The sequence below is a fragment of the Leucopleurus acutus genome (assembly GCF_964270905.1).
Source record: "Leucopleurus acutus genome assembly, chromosome: 11".
In the NCBI taxonomy this organism is placed as follows: Eukaryota; Metazoa; Chordata; class Mammalia; order Artiodactyla; family Delphinidae; genus Leucopleurus; species Leucopleurus acutus.
In genome coordinates, this window is record NC_139152.1 from 2,463,640 (window position 1) to 2,484,322 (window position 20,683).

At 45.2% G+C, this 20,683-nt stretch overlaps 1 protein-coding gene across 6 annotated transcripts in view; it reads right to left on the minus strand.

The window, feature by feature from the left end:
- Positions 1-997: 997 nt before the first annotated feature.
- ADIPOR2 (adiponectin receptor 2) overlaps positions 998-20,683 on the minus strand; it is a 50,607-nt gene continuing 30,921 nt past the window's right edge. For all 6 annotated transcript variants that reach the window (XM_082850747.1, XM_082850746.1, XM_082850745.1 and 3 more), the window contains 6 exons: positions 14,559-14,678; positions 10,724-10,895; positions 7,530-7,716; positions 7,172-7,359; positions 4,072-4,265; positions 998-1,673 (listed from right to left, as the gene is read on the minus strand). In XM_082850747.1, the coding sequence (XP_082706873.1) occupies positions 1,545-1,673; positions 4,072-4,265; positions 7,172-7,359; positions 7,530-7,716; positions 10,724-10,895; positions 14,559-14,678 (990 nt within the window). In that variant the 3' untranslated portion in view covers positions 998-1,544. The remainder of the gene's footprint in view (positions 1,674-4,071; positions 4,266-7,171; positions 7,360-7,529; positions 7,717-10,723; positions 10,896-14,558; positions 14,679-20,683) is intronic.

The window sequence follows — 20,683 nt, forward strand, 5'->3', positions numbered from 1 at the left end:
GCTGACAGTAAGAAACTGGACTCAAGGGTTATTCTGATGGCCCTCCCATGAGCCCAGGTCAGGACTCCGTGAGCCAGACCCTCCCCTATCGCCTCCTGACACCCTAACAGGGCACCTCTGGGACATGAGCAGCCTTTTTCACTTCGAGCAGCTCTTCAAAGACTTAACAGCTTCCAGGATCTGGCCAGACCCCATGGCAATAACATAGCATTTCCTTGTAAGACTCGCCACCACGCTAGCCCTGAAAAGTGGGGTCCTGGGGTGCTGGCCACTCAGGCACTGGCGGGGCAGTGGGCTCTGCTTTAGGGGCATGCCGCTGGCTTTCCTGTTTGTGGAGAGGTGATGCACCTGCCACCCAGGGTCACCAGGACAGCACCACAGGCAAACGCTCTCTCACCCACGTAAATGTGTCAGGGGCACCTGGAATCCCTCTGTGGCTGGCTCCATGCCAGGAACTATGATGCCAGGAAAGGTCGATTTTTATTCCCGGGGGGAGGAAGGGTAGTTTCATGGAGGAAAACGTACAGGGTGGTCCAGAGCTCCACAGCAAAGACACGGAACACTCTCACCCCCGCCCCACCCCTGGCAGCCAGCCGAGTCGCCACCAAGTTGAAGAGGACGCCAGGAAGGACTGCGATGGGCCCCTGTGCCAACAGTGCCCCCCCCACCGCCCCTCTGCCAGCCTAAGTGACTTTCCCAAGTAGGCGGCTCTCTCTAATGACACAGTCACTAGAGCCTTGATCTAACACATCCCGTTAGCCTTTCACGTGCTGTTTCCACTGAGAAAACGCACGCTGCTCCCGTCCACCTCGGGGCTCCCGAGGGCTCTCAGGTGCGAGAGCGGCCATGCGACTGCCGGGCTGGGCCGTAGGCTCTGCCCCACCAGGGCCCAAGGTATGCCAGCCTTCAGAAGGCACCCTGGTGCACGAGGCATTATACATTCTGGGGCTGTCACCTGATCATCCTGCCGTCGCTTGTGCAAAATTGAAACAGTGTGTGGTACTTGCATGTTTCATCCTATACAAAAATCGTCCCTCCCTCCCCTACCCCTATGTTTTAAACATTTATATAAATTTTTATTTAAACAGTAAGTTAGAAATCTTATTTACATTAATTTCTTTGTTCTCCCAAAAGCACACCCCACCCCTTATAGGATATAAATGTTCACCGAAACTGGTTTGCGTTACTGTTTTCAGGAGAGAGGAGGGAGAAGAATGAGCCTCCAGCTAAACTGTCCCAACATCTACGAAGAAGCAGGACACGGATCAGAAGCCAGCTTGCCCGGGTCTCACAGTGCCCTCACTCAGCAGACCCAAGAACAAGGCAGGGTTTGGGTCGTCTCTCCTCTTCTCCACCTCTGAGGTGGGATTTATTTTTGTTTTCTCTTCCCAGTCGCAGACCACCTGGAGCCCTGGGGCATCACAAAGCCCACGAGGCTGCCAGGGTTTGGGGCTCCTCCGGTACTGGCGTCACCGGCCAGTGAGGGGGCCTGCAGGCACCGCAGGCCCTGGTTAAGGGTCACAGTCCCCGGGCACCGGCAGGTATCACAGTGCATCTTCTTCACTGCAGCCTCCGCCGATCATGAAGCGGAACTCCTGGAGGTTCGAGACACCGTGGAAGTGAACGAAAGCGCCGGCCACCACGAAGATGTGGAAGAGCTGATGGGAGTGGAACTGGAGCAGGGCGGGGTGTGGGGGGAGAGAGACACATTGTTAAACGCTGGCAGAAGGTCCTGAAGATCATTTACGCTGAGCAGGGGGTGGGAGTGGATGCCACAGCTCAGATTCCAGGCATCCACAGACCTCGGAGCATGCAGCAGGCATATCACATTCTGCTGAGTTGAAGGCCAGCTGTCCCCACAGAAATCAAGCTGCAGCCCTAAGCTTGAGACATGAACACATGCGTGCCTGACACTGGGGACTTGGCGGACTTAGGGCAGGTGCTGCCAACAGGCCACAAAGCCCTGAGGACCCCGTGATGCCGAGCAGCGGGCGACGGTCAGACACAGGGGCGTTTCCCTCACTGCTGTCATGGACTAGGACATCATTAAATGCTGCTCTCCTAGGAAACAAAGGGACTTCCAGGATGGGGTAGAGGGTCAAAATACCTGCTGGCTAGAGTTTCCTTCAGCTCTAAGACGCCAGAATTACATGAAGATATGACATCAAAAGACTAGTAGAGGGGGACTTCCCTGCTGGCGCAGTGGTTAAGAATCCACCTGCCAATGCAGGGGACACGGGTTTGAGTCCTGGTCCAGGAAGATCCCACATGCTGCGGAGCAACTAAGCCCACACGCCACAACTACTGAAGCCCGTGCGCCACAACTACTGAAGCCCGCGTGCCTCAACTACTGAAGCCCGCACGCCTAGAGCCTGTGCTCCACAACAAGGGAAGCCACCGCAATGAGAAGCCCGCACACCGCAACGCAGAGCAGCCTCCCCGCTCGCTGCAACTAGACAAAGCCCGCGCACGGCAACGAAGACCCAACACAGCCAAAAATAAATAAATTTATTTTTTAAAAAAGACTAGGAAAGGGACTTCACTGGTGGCGCAGTAGTTAAGAATCTACCTGCCAATGCAGGGGACACGGGTTTGAGCCCTGGTCCGGGAAGATCCCACATGCCGCGGAGGAACTAAGCCCATGCGCCACAACTACTGAGCCCACGCACCTAGAGCCCGTGCTCTGCAACAAGAGAAGCCACTGTAATGAGAAGCCCGTGCACTGCAATGAAGAGTAGCCCCCGCTCGCCGCAGCTAGAGAAAGCCCGCGCGCAGCAACAAAGACCCAACGCAGCCAAAAATAAATAAATAAGTGTATTTATTTATTATTATTATTATTATTTTAAAAGGACTAGGAAAGCAGGGCCTCTACTTCCTTCTCAAGTCAGAGGCTGGTCCACAGCATGTGGCGGTTCTGACTTAACGTGTTCTGTTGGACGCTAGTTCATATCAAAGGGGGTTATTGCTCAGTGTGCCAAGTATCACCTCAAAACTTACACTATTCTCTCATTGAAATATCTCAACATGTCTCAACATGAAAAATGGCAAAACTAATTACCAAGGGAAAGACATTGATTTCAGAAGTGTCAACTAGAGGGATCCACAAGCCACTTCCGAAGAAATACTTCCCAGGAAACCAAAGGGGATGCATTTTCCAAAAAGGCGGGGAGGGGTGTGAAAATTTCTCCATATCAGTGTCAAAACCATGATGAGGCAATCTCAGAAAGATAAATTTGATCATTTGAAGTTCCAAAGATGACCTAAATTAGCACTTTCTTTTATATGAATAGCTAAGCTTTGAAGAGACAGACGACCAGCTCAGGTTGTGATCATCAGTAGCTGCGTGAGGAGCAGAATCCCGGAAGGTCAGATCCCACGTCAGGCAGCACCGCACTGTTGACATGCCTCAGGCCACCTTCAGTTACAAGAGTGTCTGTCTATTGGTCCCTTGTATTTTCTGCCCCCTCTCTCCTCCTTTCTTACCATTAACCACATCTAGTTATCCTACCTCCTCTTCCAGCCAAACACGTGTATCAGTCCCTCATTACAAATCACTGAATTTTGGTATCAAAAAGGACCTTGGTAAAAACCTGGTCTGTCACCCTCATCTCATACACGAGGAAACCAGACAAAGAAGGACTAGAAGACCTGCCACGCCACACAGTGTAGGGCACAGGAGCACAGACTGAAATTCCACTCCTGCCACCTAATAGGCAGAGGTGCTGGATAAGGAGCTACCTAATCTCCCGAACCCTCATTTCCCAAGCTGTCGAGTGAAGGCACTGATAGCAGCTGTTACACTTTACGGGGCCAGTGTATCTCACGAGGCCGTCCCTGTAAAGTGCTCCCTCAGCTCTGTGCCAGGCACCCCCGCATGTCAGTTACCAATAAACACTAGTCAGTACTGTACTTACTGTCCAGAGAGACACAAATCATGAGGGAGGCTGAGGGCTAGGATACACATATCTGGATTCTGAGTCTGAACCTGCCTCAATTATTCCACTTCCCCGTCTGCCAGTAACCCACTAACAGATGGACGGATAGACACTGACCACCCCTGACCATACTCACCCAGATGTCACACTTGCCGGGAAAGAAGCGCTCGGGGATGCGGGCAGCGTACAGGGCTGCTCCCGTGATATACAGGCTGGCCATCAGCATCAACCAGCCGATCTGCCCTATGGTGGCGGCCTTCAGGAAGCCCTCCGAGATGACATAATGCAAGGTGGGAATGACGCCACTCAGGCCAAGGCCCAAGAACACTCCTGGGAATCGTAAGAACACAGTGAAAACGAGGAAGGAGAACTTTGGCACGGTACCAGTGATTCTGTAAACTGAATACTTCACAGCAGGATGCAACAACATCAGCTTTTTGGTCAAAAGGAAAATGAAGGTTCTTCAAACTCTGTGATTCTGACACGCAAGACAGCACATCTAAGTTCTAAAAAGGAGATCTATTTACAAATGCAAAGAGCCTCCTGCTGAGAAAGGCTTAGCTTAACAAGTCAGCAGTATTCAAGGGGTCTGGAATTATGCTGCTGAGTGTTTTAGAAACAGACAGCTCTAGGGGTTTGCTCAAAGCACCCCCAAAGGCTGCTTCTTTAAAGACACAGATACACAGATACTTTAAAGACACAGTACAGAGCAGTTTTACACACTTCATCTTCCCTTTGAGGCACCAGACATTCCTGGGGGGAGAGTAGGGTGGAAAGGACGGAGGTTGGGATGAGGAAGGGAGAGGGCCCCAGAGCACCGGTCAGATAGTGTGTCAGCAAGGCTCCACCACGGCCGACTGCCCTCAAACCCTCTACAGCAGCATTTTTCAAACTCCTGGATATGACCTGGGTTATGAGACAAACTGAGTCTGGATGAGACTTTTTTTTTTTAATGAACTAGACTAAAATAAAAAATATTAAAAAAAGTCAGACTGTGTCAAGTGGAGGGTTAAGTGCCATTTTGTGCAAGTTTTATTATTATTATATATATATGTATATATATAAAATAAGACATGTTTAGGGTTGTAACAGAAAATGTCACGATCCAAAAAAGTTTAAAGGTAACGCGGATCTAAAACCACTGTGAAGGGTGTGGGTCAACAAAGCACCACAGGGACGTCCCTCAGCAGCCAGGAGCTGCTCCCACGTTCTGACACACAGGTAAGAACGACCTTTGCCAAACAAACCACCATCTGGTAATAAGCTTTCTCTAAAACAAGGTGCCTATTACTTGCTTTGGATGTTACAAGCAAGCGCCCACCGATGTGCACCAATACCTGTGCACCAATGCCGAGTGCACACTCGTAGATGACACGGGCATCCCCGAGGGCAGAGCAAGGGCAGTGCTGACTCACTATTTCCTACCCCACCCCCCCGAAAGCATCGTGCTCCTATCTCTTCACGGCGCTTCTCCTCCACGTGCTAAGCGGAGGCTGCTCGTGGTCGTGCCCATCATTCCCAAAGCCAAAGGCTCAGGAACGTGGTCCCTCTGATGTGCACAGACAGCAGGCCACGCAGCTCCACTCAGGCGGAGCGTTCCCATCTCTCGTGCTCCAGGCTGAACACCACAGCTGAGCACCGCTGGGGAAACCAAGTTCTCTGCGAGTTCACGATCAGCCTCTCTATTCAAAACGTTGTCTTCTTGTCCAATACCTGTTCCCCCCAAGATTGAGGCATATCACAGGAAAGGGGGGGGACTGAAACCCAGCAGGACCTGGTGGGGCCCTCCCAGGCACAAAAGTCCTTCCGTGTCCCCCATTTCTTATTTGCAGGAAAAAGGTTTCAGCCTCCTAGACCTTTCCTGAGTTCCAAGGGCAGATTCCAACAGTTACTAATTAGAGGAGTGAGGGAATGCAGAAGCAAAGGCGGAACAGTCAAGAACAACAGTGCAGGAAAGGGGCACACGGTCTGGTTCCTCCTCAAGGGACCCAACCTGATGCATGTCTCAGAGCTCTTCTATAGGAACTGGGGCCCACCCGGTGGAGGATGGTGACTTCAGGCTGAGCACAAGCGTGGGGACCCCAGACTGGCTGCAACCAGAAGGCCAACGACTGAGGTTTCTGGAACGTCACCCGGTTACCCCCCCATCAATCAACCAGAGGGAGGTCACACACCATGCAGACCTCCCCCAAATTTTGCCTATAAAAACTGTTCCCCCCAAACCATCAGGGAGTTCAAGTTTTCTGAGCACTAGCTGCCCCGGACTCCTCGTCTGGGGCCTTACAATATAAATGCTGCACTGTCCTCCACCACAAGCCGGTGTCAGCAGACTGGCACGGCAAGCAGACCCAGGTCTGGTTCAGTAACACTTGCAGCCAACCCTGACCACTGCTCACGTGCTCAAAGAAATCCTCAAAAGGGAAGAGGACAGAGTTACAACAGTGCTCATTAACACGAAGTTAATTCTGACTTCTAACCTTCTAGGTAACTGCAGATAAACTGTGGCTTAGACTTCGATACAAAATGGTTTAAAACAAAAAGGTTGAAAGGAAAAGTATTCCTTCTAATACTTCCTGTTCATTCTCAGGAGGTACTGGGTTTGACGCTGGGTGGGTAGAAAATTGAAGACACAGCCCTGGCTCCGAGGGGTCAGTCACCAGTCTAGGCCCTCACACAGAAGTACTCACACAGGAAGGGGCTTTTGGCTTTCCACTGATCTCCAACTAAACAGGCATTATCCTAAATACAAAAAGCCTCTTTATCTCTACATCAGAAAAGATGTGTGCTTTAGAACACAATCAGTTGGGAGTGAAGACTTTTTTTACACACTTTAAAATGAAAATACATAGGAAAAAAAAAATTTTTTAATTAAAATGAAAATACATAACAAAACAAAAAATGACAACAAAAAAAAGAACTAATCACTATAAAAAGTACACCTTGAGCTGAGAAAGAGGAATCATTATTTTACAAAGGTTACGGAGCCACAGCCATAAGGACAGTGTATGGGCCTAAATTCATGTACACGGTATTGCCCCAAATACGTCAACTGCAATAGCTCAGCACCCCCTCCACTCTGACACCCCTACTACATTACGAGGCCCTCGAGAACAGGAACTGTGATTTCTCCATCTTTGCACCACAAGTACCTCACGTAATGCTTGGGCAACGGTGACCCTTTAACGAAGCCCGGCAAATAGATGCGGGTCCAGCGTGGGCCCTCGGCGAGCTCTTACCTGCTCTCACCCCCCGGTACTGCGGGGTAGCGAACATGTCCCACTGGGAGACGATGATGGCTGCGATGCCCAGCACACAGATGACAATCAAGTAGATGAAGCACGGCTGCGGGTTACAGTAGAAAGAGTAATAAAGCCAAGGGACGAAGCTTCCCATAATCAGAAGAGCAATGCCAGAGTAATCCAGCCTAGGACAGAAAAAAAAAATCCATTTAATGTCAAAAAGTACTGCCTGCTACAGGTTCCGATCAAAGTTCCCAGCGGGTGGTATCAAGGGCTCTGCCACCTCTGCTGGAAGTTCTCCCCTAGCCCATGGACTCTACATCACTGATCAAATATGGACTTTGCAGATACTTACTTAGAGAAGACACGGGAGACCCCTTCTGAGTGGCAGTAGACTGTGTGGAAGAGCCACGAAAAAGAAAGGCAGAGAATGGCCCCCAAGAAGAATAATCCAAAGACCACCTTCTCTTGCACGGGGGCCACAAAGGAGATGTTTGGACGAAACATATAAAAGATCCCCAGGCACAGGAAGAATACGCAACCTAGGAAAGAGTATGGGAAGAGAGAAAGGATTATCCTTTTGAAGATACACTGAAGTGTTATATACTGATTATGTTTTCAATCCTGACATCCAAATCGAAAGTTCCATGAGAACTTTCCAAATTTTTCCAAATAACTGAACCTTATCCAAAATGTTGGTCTACTCCAAATACTGTTGGTATCATATGCTCCTCAGTTTCACAAACTCAGTATACAGAATAACTTACTACTAATCCAAAAAAGAAAACAGACATTGCCTGCTACTTCTCAAAAAACTAGAAGAGAGTGGCATGGACTTATATACTACCAAATGTAAAACAGCTAGCTAGTGGGAAGCAGCCGCATAGCACAGGGAGATCAGCTCGGTGCTTTGCGACCACCTACAGGGGTAGGGTAGGGAGGGTGGGACGCAGATGCAAGAGGGAAGAGATATGGGGATATATGTATACGTATAGCTGATTCACTGTGTTATAAAGCGGAAACTAACACACCATTGTAAAGCAATTATACACCAATAAAGATGTTTTAAAAAAAAAAAGATTAAACTAAAAAAGTAGAAAACCCCACTTCTACCTCTAGATCCCATGTGAAATTTCATTTATAAAGTTTTTGGCATTTATGCTGTAGCCCAGGTTTCGAAGGCCCATTCTGCATTTTCCTTTGCAGTGAATGCTGATACCTCCAAACTCTGCTAGGAAATACAGCTTTTCTCCACCAATAGCTGTCTAGGAACCTCATGCTTCTCTGGTCCTCACCCGTTGGCCCAACAGATTGGGGAGTTAAGGACAGTGAAATGCCCATTTGGGCCATTTCATAACCAGTTTTTAAACTGTTCTTCACAGTGAGATACCATGTTCTTATTGCCTAGGGAAAGGCCACTTAACACAAGACTGGCACAGAAATTAAGAAGTTAAACATTTACTAAGTGCTTCTGTTCGATCCATTTAATAAAGCATTCACCCTCGAGCAGAAGTCAGCAACAAACTTGACTGTCTATTCTGCTCTCACTGCACTAGCAGCCTGGAACTTGCAGTCACAGCGGAAATCAAATGCAGGTAAGAAATGCACATCAAATCGGGTCAGGCCAGACTATTCAGTATATTCACAAGGTTGTGTGATCATCACCACCATTTAATTCTAGAACGTTTTCATTACCCCAAAAAGAAGTCCTATACCTGTTCAGCCGTCTCCCATTCCCCACTAGACAACCCTAGGCGACCACTGACTTACTTTCTGTCTCTATGGATTTCCCCATCCTGGGTATTTCATGTACATGGATCATACCATACTTGGCCTTTGTGCCCGGCTCCTTCCACTTCGCGTGTTTTCAAGGCCCACCCGTGCTGTAGCACATTATCAGCAGTCCACCCCTTCTATGGCCATTATGTGGATTATACCTCATTTTATTCACCCGTCAGCTGATACATGGGCTGTTTCCACTTTCAGCATTATTATGAATAATGCTAAGAACATTCATGTACACATTTTTGTGTGAACATGTTTTCAATTCTCTTGGATATATACCTAGAATTAAAATTTCCAGTAACTCTGTTTAACTTTCTGAGGAACTGCCGAAGTATTTTCTGTGGGCTGCACCATTTTACCTTCCACCAGCAATGCACGTGAGTTCTAGCCTTTCCACATCCTGGCAAGGACTCGTTATTTTCCATGTTCGTGAGAGCAGCCATTCTAGTGACTGTGAGGCGGCAGCTCACTGCGCCTCCCTCAAACGACTCAGGATGCTGAGCACCTTTCGTGTGTTCACTGGCCACTTGTACGTCTATTCCGACGCTTTCCCCATTTTAAAAACTGAGTTGTCTTTTTATTGTTTAGTTGTAAGAATTCTTCACTAGACCCTTACCAGATATATGATTTGCAAATATTCTCCCCCATTCTGTGGGTTACCTTTTTACTTTCTTGATAATGTCCTTTGACATACAGAACTTTTTATTTTTTTTAATTTTTTGGTCACGCTGCACAGCATGTGGGATCTTAGTTCCCCGACCAGGGATCGAACCCATGGCCCCTGCATTGGAACTGTGGAGTCTTAACCACTGTACCGCCAGGGAAGTCCCAGAAGTTTAAAATTTTTTTTTAATATTTTATTTATTTGGCTGCATCAGGTCTTAGTTACAGCATGAGGGCTTCCCTCTAGTTGTGGCGTGTGGGCTCAGTAGTTGCAGCATGCGGGCTTAGTTGCCCCACAGCATGTGGGATTTTAGTTCCCCGACCAGGGATTGAACCTGTGTCCCCTGCATTGGAAGGCGGATTCTTAACCACTGGACCACCAGCGAAGTCCCAAGTTTTTAATTTCGATCAAGTCCAATTTATTTTTTCTTTGGTTGCTTATGCTTTAGGTGTCAATTCTAAGAAACTGTCACTTAATCCAAGGTCATAAAGATTTACATCTATGTTCTCTCCTAATGGGTTCATAGTTTTAGCTCTTATGTTTAGGTCTTTGATCCATCTTAATTTTTCTATATGGTGTGAATTAGGAGTCCAACTTCATTCTTTTGCATAATAGTTACTCAGTTTTTCCCAACATCATTTGTTGAAAAGACTGTTGTCTCCTCCACTGCATTCTTTCTTTAATGTGCAATCATGATGGAAAGAAATATCATAGATCACATTCTGCTTCAAGGCAAACTGAAACTGAACTGTGAATATTCTAAGTAGTGACTTCCCAAAGTCAGCTTACTTCTATTAAATACTACCTTCCTCTCCACGCTCATTAAAACATTATAACCCATTCTGTACAGTGCCTTTTCCTTTGCCTGGTTTAAGGACATGTCTGAAAATCTAGTAGAGAGAAATACAACCTAGCTATAATAAAACCATCGTGTCAACGAGGACTACCACAGAGACAACCACTGAGAAACTTCATCATTAGAAATCCAGAAAACAAAAACGGCAAATCCAAAATACATTTTTTAAGTTCCGTCCTTACCCTCAATTACACTGGTGGGGGGAGAAACAGAATGATCACATTGTATCACTGCTGTTACATACCTAAGAGATGTGTCCAGATGTTGCCTGTCTCAGTGTGTATTCTGAAAATGCTCTTAAAACAGGCCCGGAAAGAAGGCATCGGGGGCCGGTGTCCATGCAAGAGGAAGTCGTTATCCTTGAGCCAGTCGGGTAGCACATCATGAGGGATCACTCGCCACCGACCTTCCCAGACCTGGAAGAACATTAGCAAATACGTCGGAGTTTAATGTCTAATACGTCGGAGTTTAATGTCTACTGAGCAATACTGACAGCTATCTCTTACCACACTGGCTGATAATGAGAAAAAATACCTTATCTTTAGAAAGACAAATAACATTCAAAGGTATAACGTCCTATATTCTGAGGTTTTAAAAACTTGACTGAGGAAAAACAGGCAGGGGATGGGGGGACGGGGACAGGACTTTTCTTAGGAAAAGGGAAGAGCAAATGATATGAAGTTATAGAAAATACCCAAAAAGAGTGCTTTCAAGCTCTGTTTCAATCTGGCTAAAGGTAGAGTGAGGGGGCTGAAGTCCCACCCATACAGACGCCCCACCCCTCCTTCATCCTCCACCACAGACTTTACCTCTGAAAAATCCCTGTCGTGTTAAATAAGACCATTTTTATACTTAATATCCCTGTTGGTGAAAGAAGAACCTAGAATCACACTTATGTACCTTCTGCTAAAGTCTCTCCCTCTCCCTTACTCTTTCTCTTCCCATCACAGCAAATACGGCAAGTGGAGAAGAGCACAGGAGTCAGAAAACCTTGGATCTCTGCCATTAACCAGTTGAATGAGCTTTAATTAATGACAAAATCCTCAGGCCTCAGTGTCTGCATTTATAAAACAAGGACACGAGTGCTTCGATCACTTGGTGAGGAAGCTGTGAGGATCACAGGAAATGACCCAAAGCACTTCATAAATGAGGCGGCAAACCCCAGCATCCCCGCCAAAGGTGATGCGCAGTCCTGCCTGTCCCCGCAGGCTGCCACCTGAGAGCTGATGACCAACGCTGCGGAGCCGGCAAAGGGGCTCAGCCCTCCTGCCCTCCAGGTCCCCCTTTCCTCGCCGTCAGGCCCCCATCAGACTCTAAAGGAAAGGGATCAGGAGTGTGGAAGCCCCTCCGAAAAAGGGTGTGTCTTCACTCTGCTCCTAATCATGTCTCTCAGCCCAGTGAGCTCACACCACAAAATCACTGAAGCCTAAAACCTGACCTGCTTCTGCTGAGCCAAAAAGATGCAAGGAAGGATGCAGTAGCATGTCTACCTGTGGCTTCCACTCTGACATCGACGCCCCTGTGGCCAGCAGCACGGCTGAACCCCACACCTGCCAGCCACCATGCTCACCCTTTCCCTCCACAAGAGTCTGCTGTCCTCTGCTCCCCCTAATCCTTCCTTAGGGGTGTTTTCAGAGAACTGATCCTCTGTGGAACTCCAAAGGGAGTGGGCACAAACAACTGAAGAATAGCAGTGACACTCTTCACACTCAAACTTACTCTCCCTTCTCTCCCTTCCCCCCCGCTGGCCCTTTCACCTTCCAGCTCAAAACCTGACGCCTGGGCAATCTGGCCATTCCCTGCTTGCTCCTAACATACAACAAACTAAAATAATTTGTTACAAGATGCTGCTACTCTGTTTTATTTGGGAGAATTTTATTTTCTAAGATAGAAATCAATCCTCACCTCCCTCAAGGCAGTTCACAACATGGAAACAGCTCTGCTGTGATCATATGAAAAGTGCTACTGTGTCATCCACCACACAGCCAAAAGAGTCCAAAAGAATGCCGAGTTTCTTACATGCTTACACTGTCAGAGCGACTTTCCCCATTGTTTCTAAACAAACATTCTGGTGTCTAAAGACTGGGCCAAGGAGCTGTGCTTTCATAATTATACTGTATTAGTGTCATTTTCAGACACTGCACCCACGTGGCTCAACTTGCAGTGTAGCCAAACGCCAACCCAAACAGGTATTCTCTTTCCCCTCCTGGGGAAGAATAAGGTCACAGCTTAGTCAAAGACACATCTATCTATAAGCTTGACAAGGACAACGCCTAAATCAAACATCTCAGCAATGGCCCACTAGGTTTGTGTTAGACCATATAATGCACAAAACTTAATTTACAAAAGTGACCCACAGAACACCTCCTATCCCACGTGGGCCTGACGATGCTCGTAAACAGCATCTACTGAAGGCTGGGAAAGAGACACCAAGATCAAACTTGGATGCTCTGTAAGCCTAAATGGTCTTGTTCCCTATCCCTACAAGAAAAGCTTTCCCAAAAGGGAAAGTACCTGGACCAGCAAGGTGACAGGACACTTCATTCTAAACTGTCTACTTGCTTCCAATCCAGGAAAGAACCCTGTGTCATTAGGTTTATCAAGGACGGTCTGGTGCTGGGCCACAGTGTGTGGGGCGACCCAGGAAGCCTCTCCCTCTGATCACAGACACACTGCTAGCGGATGATAAGGGGCTGGTAATAATCACTACGTTTCCTTCAGTAAATTATAGTCTGTAGCAAAAAAGTGCCCATTTATTCACCCATTAGCTTTTAAACTGGAAAGTTTTATCTGCTTTATTCTCTACTTGGTTCAGAAGGGAGAACAAAAAGACAGTCAAGTTAGCTACAGGACCCCACGGATCCATTAATATAAAAGTCCCTAATGGCCGGACACTGAATATTGAACTTTGAGATTTAACACCAAACTTGCTTTTTGAAAAACAAAATATATCTTTTGTATCCTTTTGTGCCGATTCTCCAGAGACACTGATTACTAGAATGGGTCTATTGTTTTGCTTGGCTTTTTCTTCACCAGTTTTCAAACCATGATTCAGATTTCCGAGGCTCTAGAAGTAGATCCATAAATGTTTAGACACCCCTCCCCCTCCCCCTCCCCCCCTCCCCCCGCCCCCCAATCCCTCTGTCTTGGAAGAGATGTCTATATCCAGATTATAACATTCTCTTCTCAGCTCTGGTCCAAAGTATAGGACTCTAAGTCAACTGGCCCCAATTATTTCTAGAATCATTATGAATGTAGGAAAACCTAAATTTAGTTTTCAGGATCTACAACTACACGCATAAAAAGTCTTGGTTTCATAAAACTCATGGAAAAGCTAAGTGTCAGAAAAATTTTTCTCTAAATGATCAAGAGTCCTTCAAAAATGTTTAATAAATGAATTTACACACACACACACACACACACACACACACACACACACACACACACACACACACACACACACACTGAATTGTGTTGACCTGAGGTCATACCTGCCAGGGCTCCTATGGAATGGACCGAGCGGCTATACCCGTACCAGGGTCCCTGACCATTTTCTCTAAACAAGCAACCCCAATTCCAGTTACCATTTTAGGAGGGAAAAAATCCCCACATGGATCCTAATGAATCAGAAAACATACCAGCTACACTGAAGGTACTAGACGTGTGTGAAAACTGGGCAATTCCTATGTGAAGAGGAGTCTGATTAGCCACACGGTCCCTAAGAAGAGCAGCACATTCGCTATCACAGCGGAACAGATTCAAGGCACTTGGAGATGGCACTCCAGCATCTCCAGGCATCGAACCCCCCCAACTTTTTCATTCTGTCTTGTCTAAATGGTCAACAAGACATCTACTCTGTGAACCTATTTTCAGGAAAGTCTTGCTTCCCAGCTGGATAATGTAGTGCTATCAAACCTTTATCACGGCTGTGCAGGCAAACAGAACCTGTGCCTTGAACAGGGTTAAAGTCTTGACACTGCTTCTGCCCCCCACACCGCCACACGCCTCTCTCCTTAAAGTTTCCTGTTTGGGAAGGACTAAACATACAGCACGGAAACAACAAGAAAGGGCCACCTTACCTTGCACACAAACTCTTCCATTCTCTCCATGGCGTGGTGGGCTTGTAAGAGGGGGGACATGCCCATAAACCCCTCGTCCTCCTGAGACGCTCCATCATCGCACCGACGTTCCTCCAAGCTCTGCAAGGCAATCACAGAAACAGTCAGGGACAGAGACCAGGAGCCAAAGGAACCAAACAATACCTTTTCCTTGAAGAATTACAATGAAATTCTCTCAAGGTCAAAACAAGGCTCAGACAAGTAACAATGTAGGAAGCAAGGTCTGTTTATTATAGAATGGTTATGAGTACTGAAAATGAACAAGAGGTGCCTGATTCTTCTCTGACAGACAACTGAACTATGGCAGCAGCATTCCTATTCAAGGAGTAGCCTTGAATGCTTTTTTATTTTAAGAATTATACCCATAGACCACATAATACTATTACACATATAAAGTTGAGAGATTATTGAGGGGAAATCTCCAAGAATCCCACCTGGCACGTGTAAAATAAATACAATGGGGTAAGTGCTCTAGGGGAAAAGAAAGAAAGGAGGAAAAAAAACTACATTTACCAAATTCTTAAAACACACTGAGCACAAAGAAGAGGCCATCTAACTTAATCCTGACAACCACCTTACTAGAATAGTATTCTTATCAAAACATATAAAGAACATTAGGCAAAGAGGTTAAGTAAGTGGCCCAAGGTTAAAACCAACAAAGTGGAAGAGTAAAAAAGACGAAACCCATCGTCTTTCCACACAGGTGAGGAAATGATCACTGTGTCTGGGGAAATGCAGGAAGACGTGACAACCTGCAGTCTCCAGGTCAAGGTGCCTGCTGGTTTAGACAAAATGAAGTTGTAAGAAGGGCAGTGGACTAGAACTCAGGAGATGCCAGGAGTAAGCCTGGTTTAACCGCTAACGCCGATGGTTTTCTAGACAGGTCTCTCAACCCTTCTGAGCCTCAATTTTTCTCATTTCCATCTAAAAGGAGAAGTTTAAATCTCTCCAGTCTTCTCCATTCTCTAAAATTTGGTGGTTCTGTCACTCAATGAATAATGACACCACAGGAAAGTAGTTCCTAAGCTAAGTGTCTGCCAGGTGAACAGCACTGCCCCCATAACTGCATGAGGGGGGGGAACTGCAATCAGAAAACTAACCGGGGACGCTGAGCACACGGAGGTCATCTACCACAAAACGTGAATTTGAACATGTTTCAAAAGAAATCCTAAGATTTTACTTTCTTCACTTTTCAAGATAACTAGAGGCTATTAGGCAGCATGTGAGACATGCTATGCACCCAATCTCAATTTTTTTTAAATTATGTTCTCCAAGAAAACCATCTTGAATCTGCTTCTCTAGTATTCTCACCAAGAAAACACCCTCCCCTTCTCTACTTACCTAAAACTTACCTTCCTGCCTCTCCATGCCAGCCCATCACCATCATGTTCCTGTTTAAACCTCTTAACTACTCTCGCATAGTGTTTCTCTACCTTTCCTTCAAGAAGGTTCCATGTTTCCCTCCCACAGCCCTCCACAGCCCCTCTACCTTTCTAGGAACATTTTTTAGATTGCTTCCCCCAATCCTGTGAAATTTCAATAACACAGATATTAACACAGCCGTCTGGAGGGTTACAAACCATTGTAACATTTCAATGTGTTTCACTCCCTGCAAACAAGAAGTCATTTTCACCAGAAAATGTAGGCGCCACCTAACCCATCACACGCCTCCTCTTCTGAATTTCTTCAGCACTTCAGGTCCAGACTGCTCACTTGACAACTGATGTACAGCTCTTGTTCACTGACTGACACTGTTTTATTTCATATTTGACAGAATGTTGCTTTTTCACGGTAACGCTTCCTAAACTAGATTTTAAGTGTATGTTTGTCTTCTTCCATTGCTCCCAGAACAGCTGTGCCAATATTTTATATACTTACAAAGTTGCTGGATTAATTAATGCTTTAAAAGATTTAAGGATTGTGCCTTATTAAACAAAATAAAAGTGATAAAGTTCCATTAAATCATCAATTATATGAAAACTGAAAATAGACAACAGCTTGAAATGATTAGCAGACTGGTTTTTTTAAGTATAAAATGTAAATTTATATAAAACATAAAATAGGTCCAATATTTATGCATGTTTAACATGTAGTTCATTCTTCACAAAGAGAAACAGAAACATGGATTCAATCTTGATTCTCAGACAAATAAATCATGCCAGCAGTTTCCAATAAAACTACAAATAAGCACACAGAACACAGTTCAATGTTTCCTGTACTATCAAAAGTAAAACCTGACTAAGTTGCAGGCAGTCTGCGATACCAACGGGGTCAAGTGCACTTGGATCCATGGAGGACCACTGACAGGGAAAGGCAAGGCAGCCTCACTGGCAGAAGCGAAGGCACTTCACATAGGTGACCTTTACTACAGACTGAAGAAAGGAAAATGAGGAGAGGGCACCTCTCTGGGTGGGCACCCACCACTGTCCACGTCTACAGGAAAGAGAGATGAACTCATCAACTTCCCATAGCAGGGAGGAGGAGAACAATGGCACTGCTATGGGGGAGGACAGCTTTGATTCTCAGCAGTGCTTAACACATGTTTATTACAAGAAAACAGAAAACATTGAGAATGCAAGATGTATGGTCTCGGTTGAACGCCGAACAGAGGAAAAAACTGTTTATTCACTTAAACAGTTTTTAGGAAAAGTTGGCTTGCCAATGGATAAAAGTGACTCTGAAGCCAGATAAACCTTGACTGATGATAAATTGTGTGATCTTTGACAAAATTATATACAATCTCAATAAGCATCAGTTTCCTCATCCGCAAAATGATTTTAACAACACTGTACTACACTGCACATCTGTTTAAGGAACAAAGATAATGAATAAAAGAAACTATCCCAGGGCCTAGGACTCCCGCAATAAATAAGTGATGGTCTTTCTCATGATGATGGGCTACGTACTGAGAACACTGAAGGAGGTGCCACAGCCTAGTGGGGAAGGCACCCCTGTAAGTAAAACAAACAAACAACAAAAAAAACCATAGCAATGAGCTAGTCTATAGTATGGACAAGGTCTGATGCAAACAGAAAAGAGAGAAGTTAACTCTGGCACTGCTAGAAAGTTTTCCAGAAAGGTAACGTCTGAGGCAAGCCCTGGAAAATGCGTTAAGAGTTCACCAGTCAGACATGACAGGGAAAGGTAACAGCCCGAATCCAAAAACACAGAGGGAAGAAAAAGCTCCAAACAAAGAGTACAGAGTTTAGCACAGCTGTGGCAACAAAGCAAACGTGATGTGAGGACAAAGGAGGCGAGTAAGGAAACAATCCAAATGCCTGTGGATGAGGGAAGAGACCCAGCCTAGCTAACAACAGAATACTAGTCAGTCATAAAAAGGAATGAAGAGTGGATACAGAAGACGTGGTGCATATATACAATGGAATATTACTCAGCCATTAAAAAGAATGAAATAATGCCATCTGCAGCAACATGGATGGACCTTGAGATTGTCATACTGAGTGAAATAAGTCAGACAAAGAGAAATATCGTATGCTCACATGCAGAATCTAAAAAAAAAATGATACAAATGAACTTATTTACAAAACAGAAACAGACTCACAGACTTAGAGAACGAACTTATGGTTACAGTGGGGGGTGATAGTTAGGGAGTTTGGGATTGACATATACACACGGCTATATTTAAAATGGATAACCAACAGGGACCTACTGTACAGCACAGGGAACTCTGCTCAATATTCTGTAACAACCTAACTGGGAAAAGAGTTTGAAAAAGAATAGATACATGTATATGTATAATTGAATCACTTCCTTGTACACCTGAAACTAACACATTGTTAATCAACGATACTCCAACATAAAATAAAAAGTTAACCAAAAAAAAAAAAGGAATGAAGTTCTGGCGCAGGCCACCACAGGGATAAACTTTGAGAACATCACGCTCAGTGAAATGCACCCCACACAACAATTCCACTTACATGAAATACCTAGAATAACCAAATTCACAGAGACAGAAAGTAAACTAGAGGTTCCCAAACACTGGGCTGGGGGGAGGAAGGAATGAAGAGTTACTCCTTAAGTCTTTCTGGGGTGATGAAAAACTTTGGAAGTAACAGTAATGGTTGCACAACATTGTGAATACAATTAGTGTCACTGAACTGTATACTTTAAAGGGGTCAGAATGGCAAATTTTACATTATAAATTTTGCCATAATAAAAAATTTTTAAAGAAGGTAAAGACATACAATGTAGCTTTATTAATAATAGTGAAAAACCAGAAATAACCCAATTGTCTAACAATAAGAAACTGGATAAACAGGTGTGATAGATTTATATAACAGAATACTCTTCCGTAATAAAGAACTGACACAAAACAATATGGGTGAGTAGCAGAAACATGCCAAGTGAAAGAAGCCATTATTAAGACAGTGTGTATCACATGATTCCATTTGTATCAACGTCAGCAACAAGCAAAACAAATCTACTGTGGTAGGAGTCACAATAATGGCAACCACTGGGAATGGGGGTGAGGGAGGGGTTACTGACTGGAAGGGCATAAAGGGAAGTTTCTGAATGATGGAAATAATCTGAATCTTGATCTGCGTGGTCGTCACACATATGTAGTGTCACTGTGCTATATATCTAAGATTTGGGCATTTTAAACACATTTTAATGTGTTTAAATTACCCCATAATACAATGTTTGTGTAAATCATACCTCAATAAAATGCTTAAAAATAAAAAAAAATTAAAAAACGGAGGGAGAGGAATGGAGGTGGAGTTCGGTAGGAACCAGCTCCTTAAAAGCTTCTGACGCTCCTGGGCTTCAGGCTTTACCCTGCAGGCAGGGCTGAGCATTTAATGGATATGAGAGCAGGGCAAGCTGAGCACTAGACTTGCATTTGGAAACTATCACTTTGGCAACAGAGAGAAGGTCTGGTTGAAGAAGGGAAACAGGAAAGGAGAGAAATAAATTAAGAAAATACTTTAAAAGTCTAAAGCAGGTTGATCTCAGTTAGGGGGAATTTTACCCCCCCCCCCCAGGGGACATCTGGCAATAACTGGATTCACTTTTACATGTCACAAGTGGTGGGAATGCTACTGGCATCCAGTAGGTAGGGACCAGGATACTGTTAAACATCCTACAATGGCAAAATGTCACCAGGGAGTGAGAAACTCTGATCTAAAGAAATAATGAGAGGGTCTATACACCTCAAATTATGTATGTCACAGTTCAATACTGTGTTCACATCAGAAAAAAAAAAAAACTTATCAGATTCTTCTCTGTGAAAGATGCTAATAAGTGAGCTACTTACTAATAAGTGGTTACTAGTGCCGGGGCTAAATGGTAAGCATTCATTCAAAAAACTCAAGAAGTATTCACTGAGCGGCTACCGCTTTAGAGATGAGAAACCTGAGGTTAAATGATGTGTTCAAGGTAACACACCTAGAGTCAGAAATTCAACTCAGGTCCACAGAGTTCCTGCTCTATTCATTCCCCTCACACAGTTTTCTAGTTATGAAACGGCCTGTTTCTGTGGGTAACAGACATTGGGCCAAAAGGCCACGACACATACAGACAGCCCTCGTTCCACATGGTAGCTCAGGATGTACAAACTGTGCAAGCCAAAATCACGTTTGGCAATCTTAATGACCAGTGGGGACTATTGCATGACCTGAACAAAATGCTGTCAAAACATTAAAATCTCTGTCAGTTTTACATGTACAAAGAAATAGACTAGTGAAAACCAGTATTTATTTAGCATGCTATATTTTAGAACAGAAACACTGAGAATTAACTGTTTATCGGTTAAAAAAAGTTACCAAGAGTGATGTGAGCAGTGTGTGCCTTCTTGTTTAACTTATAACACACAGTGAGCATATTCTCTATGCCTTGGCAAACTGTCGTACTTTCTAAGTTTGGATCAGGGTTTCAACGTTTTATTCTTTGCACTTTCAAAGTCATGAACCATCCTTAGGCATTCCTTTCATCTGACCTTTCTGCCTGCCACTGGCCATCCACATCCTCTGTCACACGATACTCCTTTATGGCGACAAGCCTGCCCTCGCTAAGATCCTCTGGCTGCAGATCTAGAATCTCTTTAAGTGGCGGCAGGCAGTGCCAAC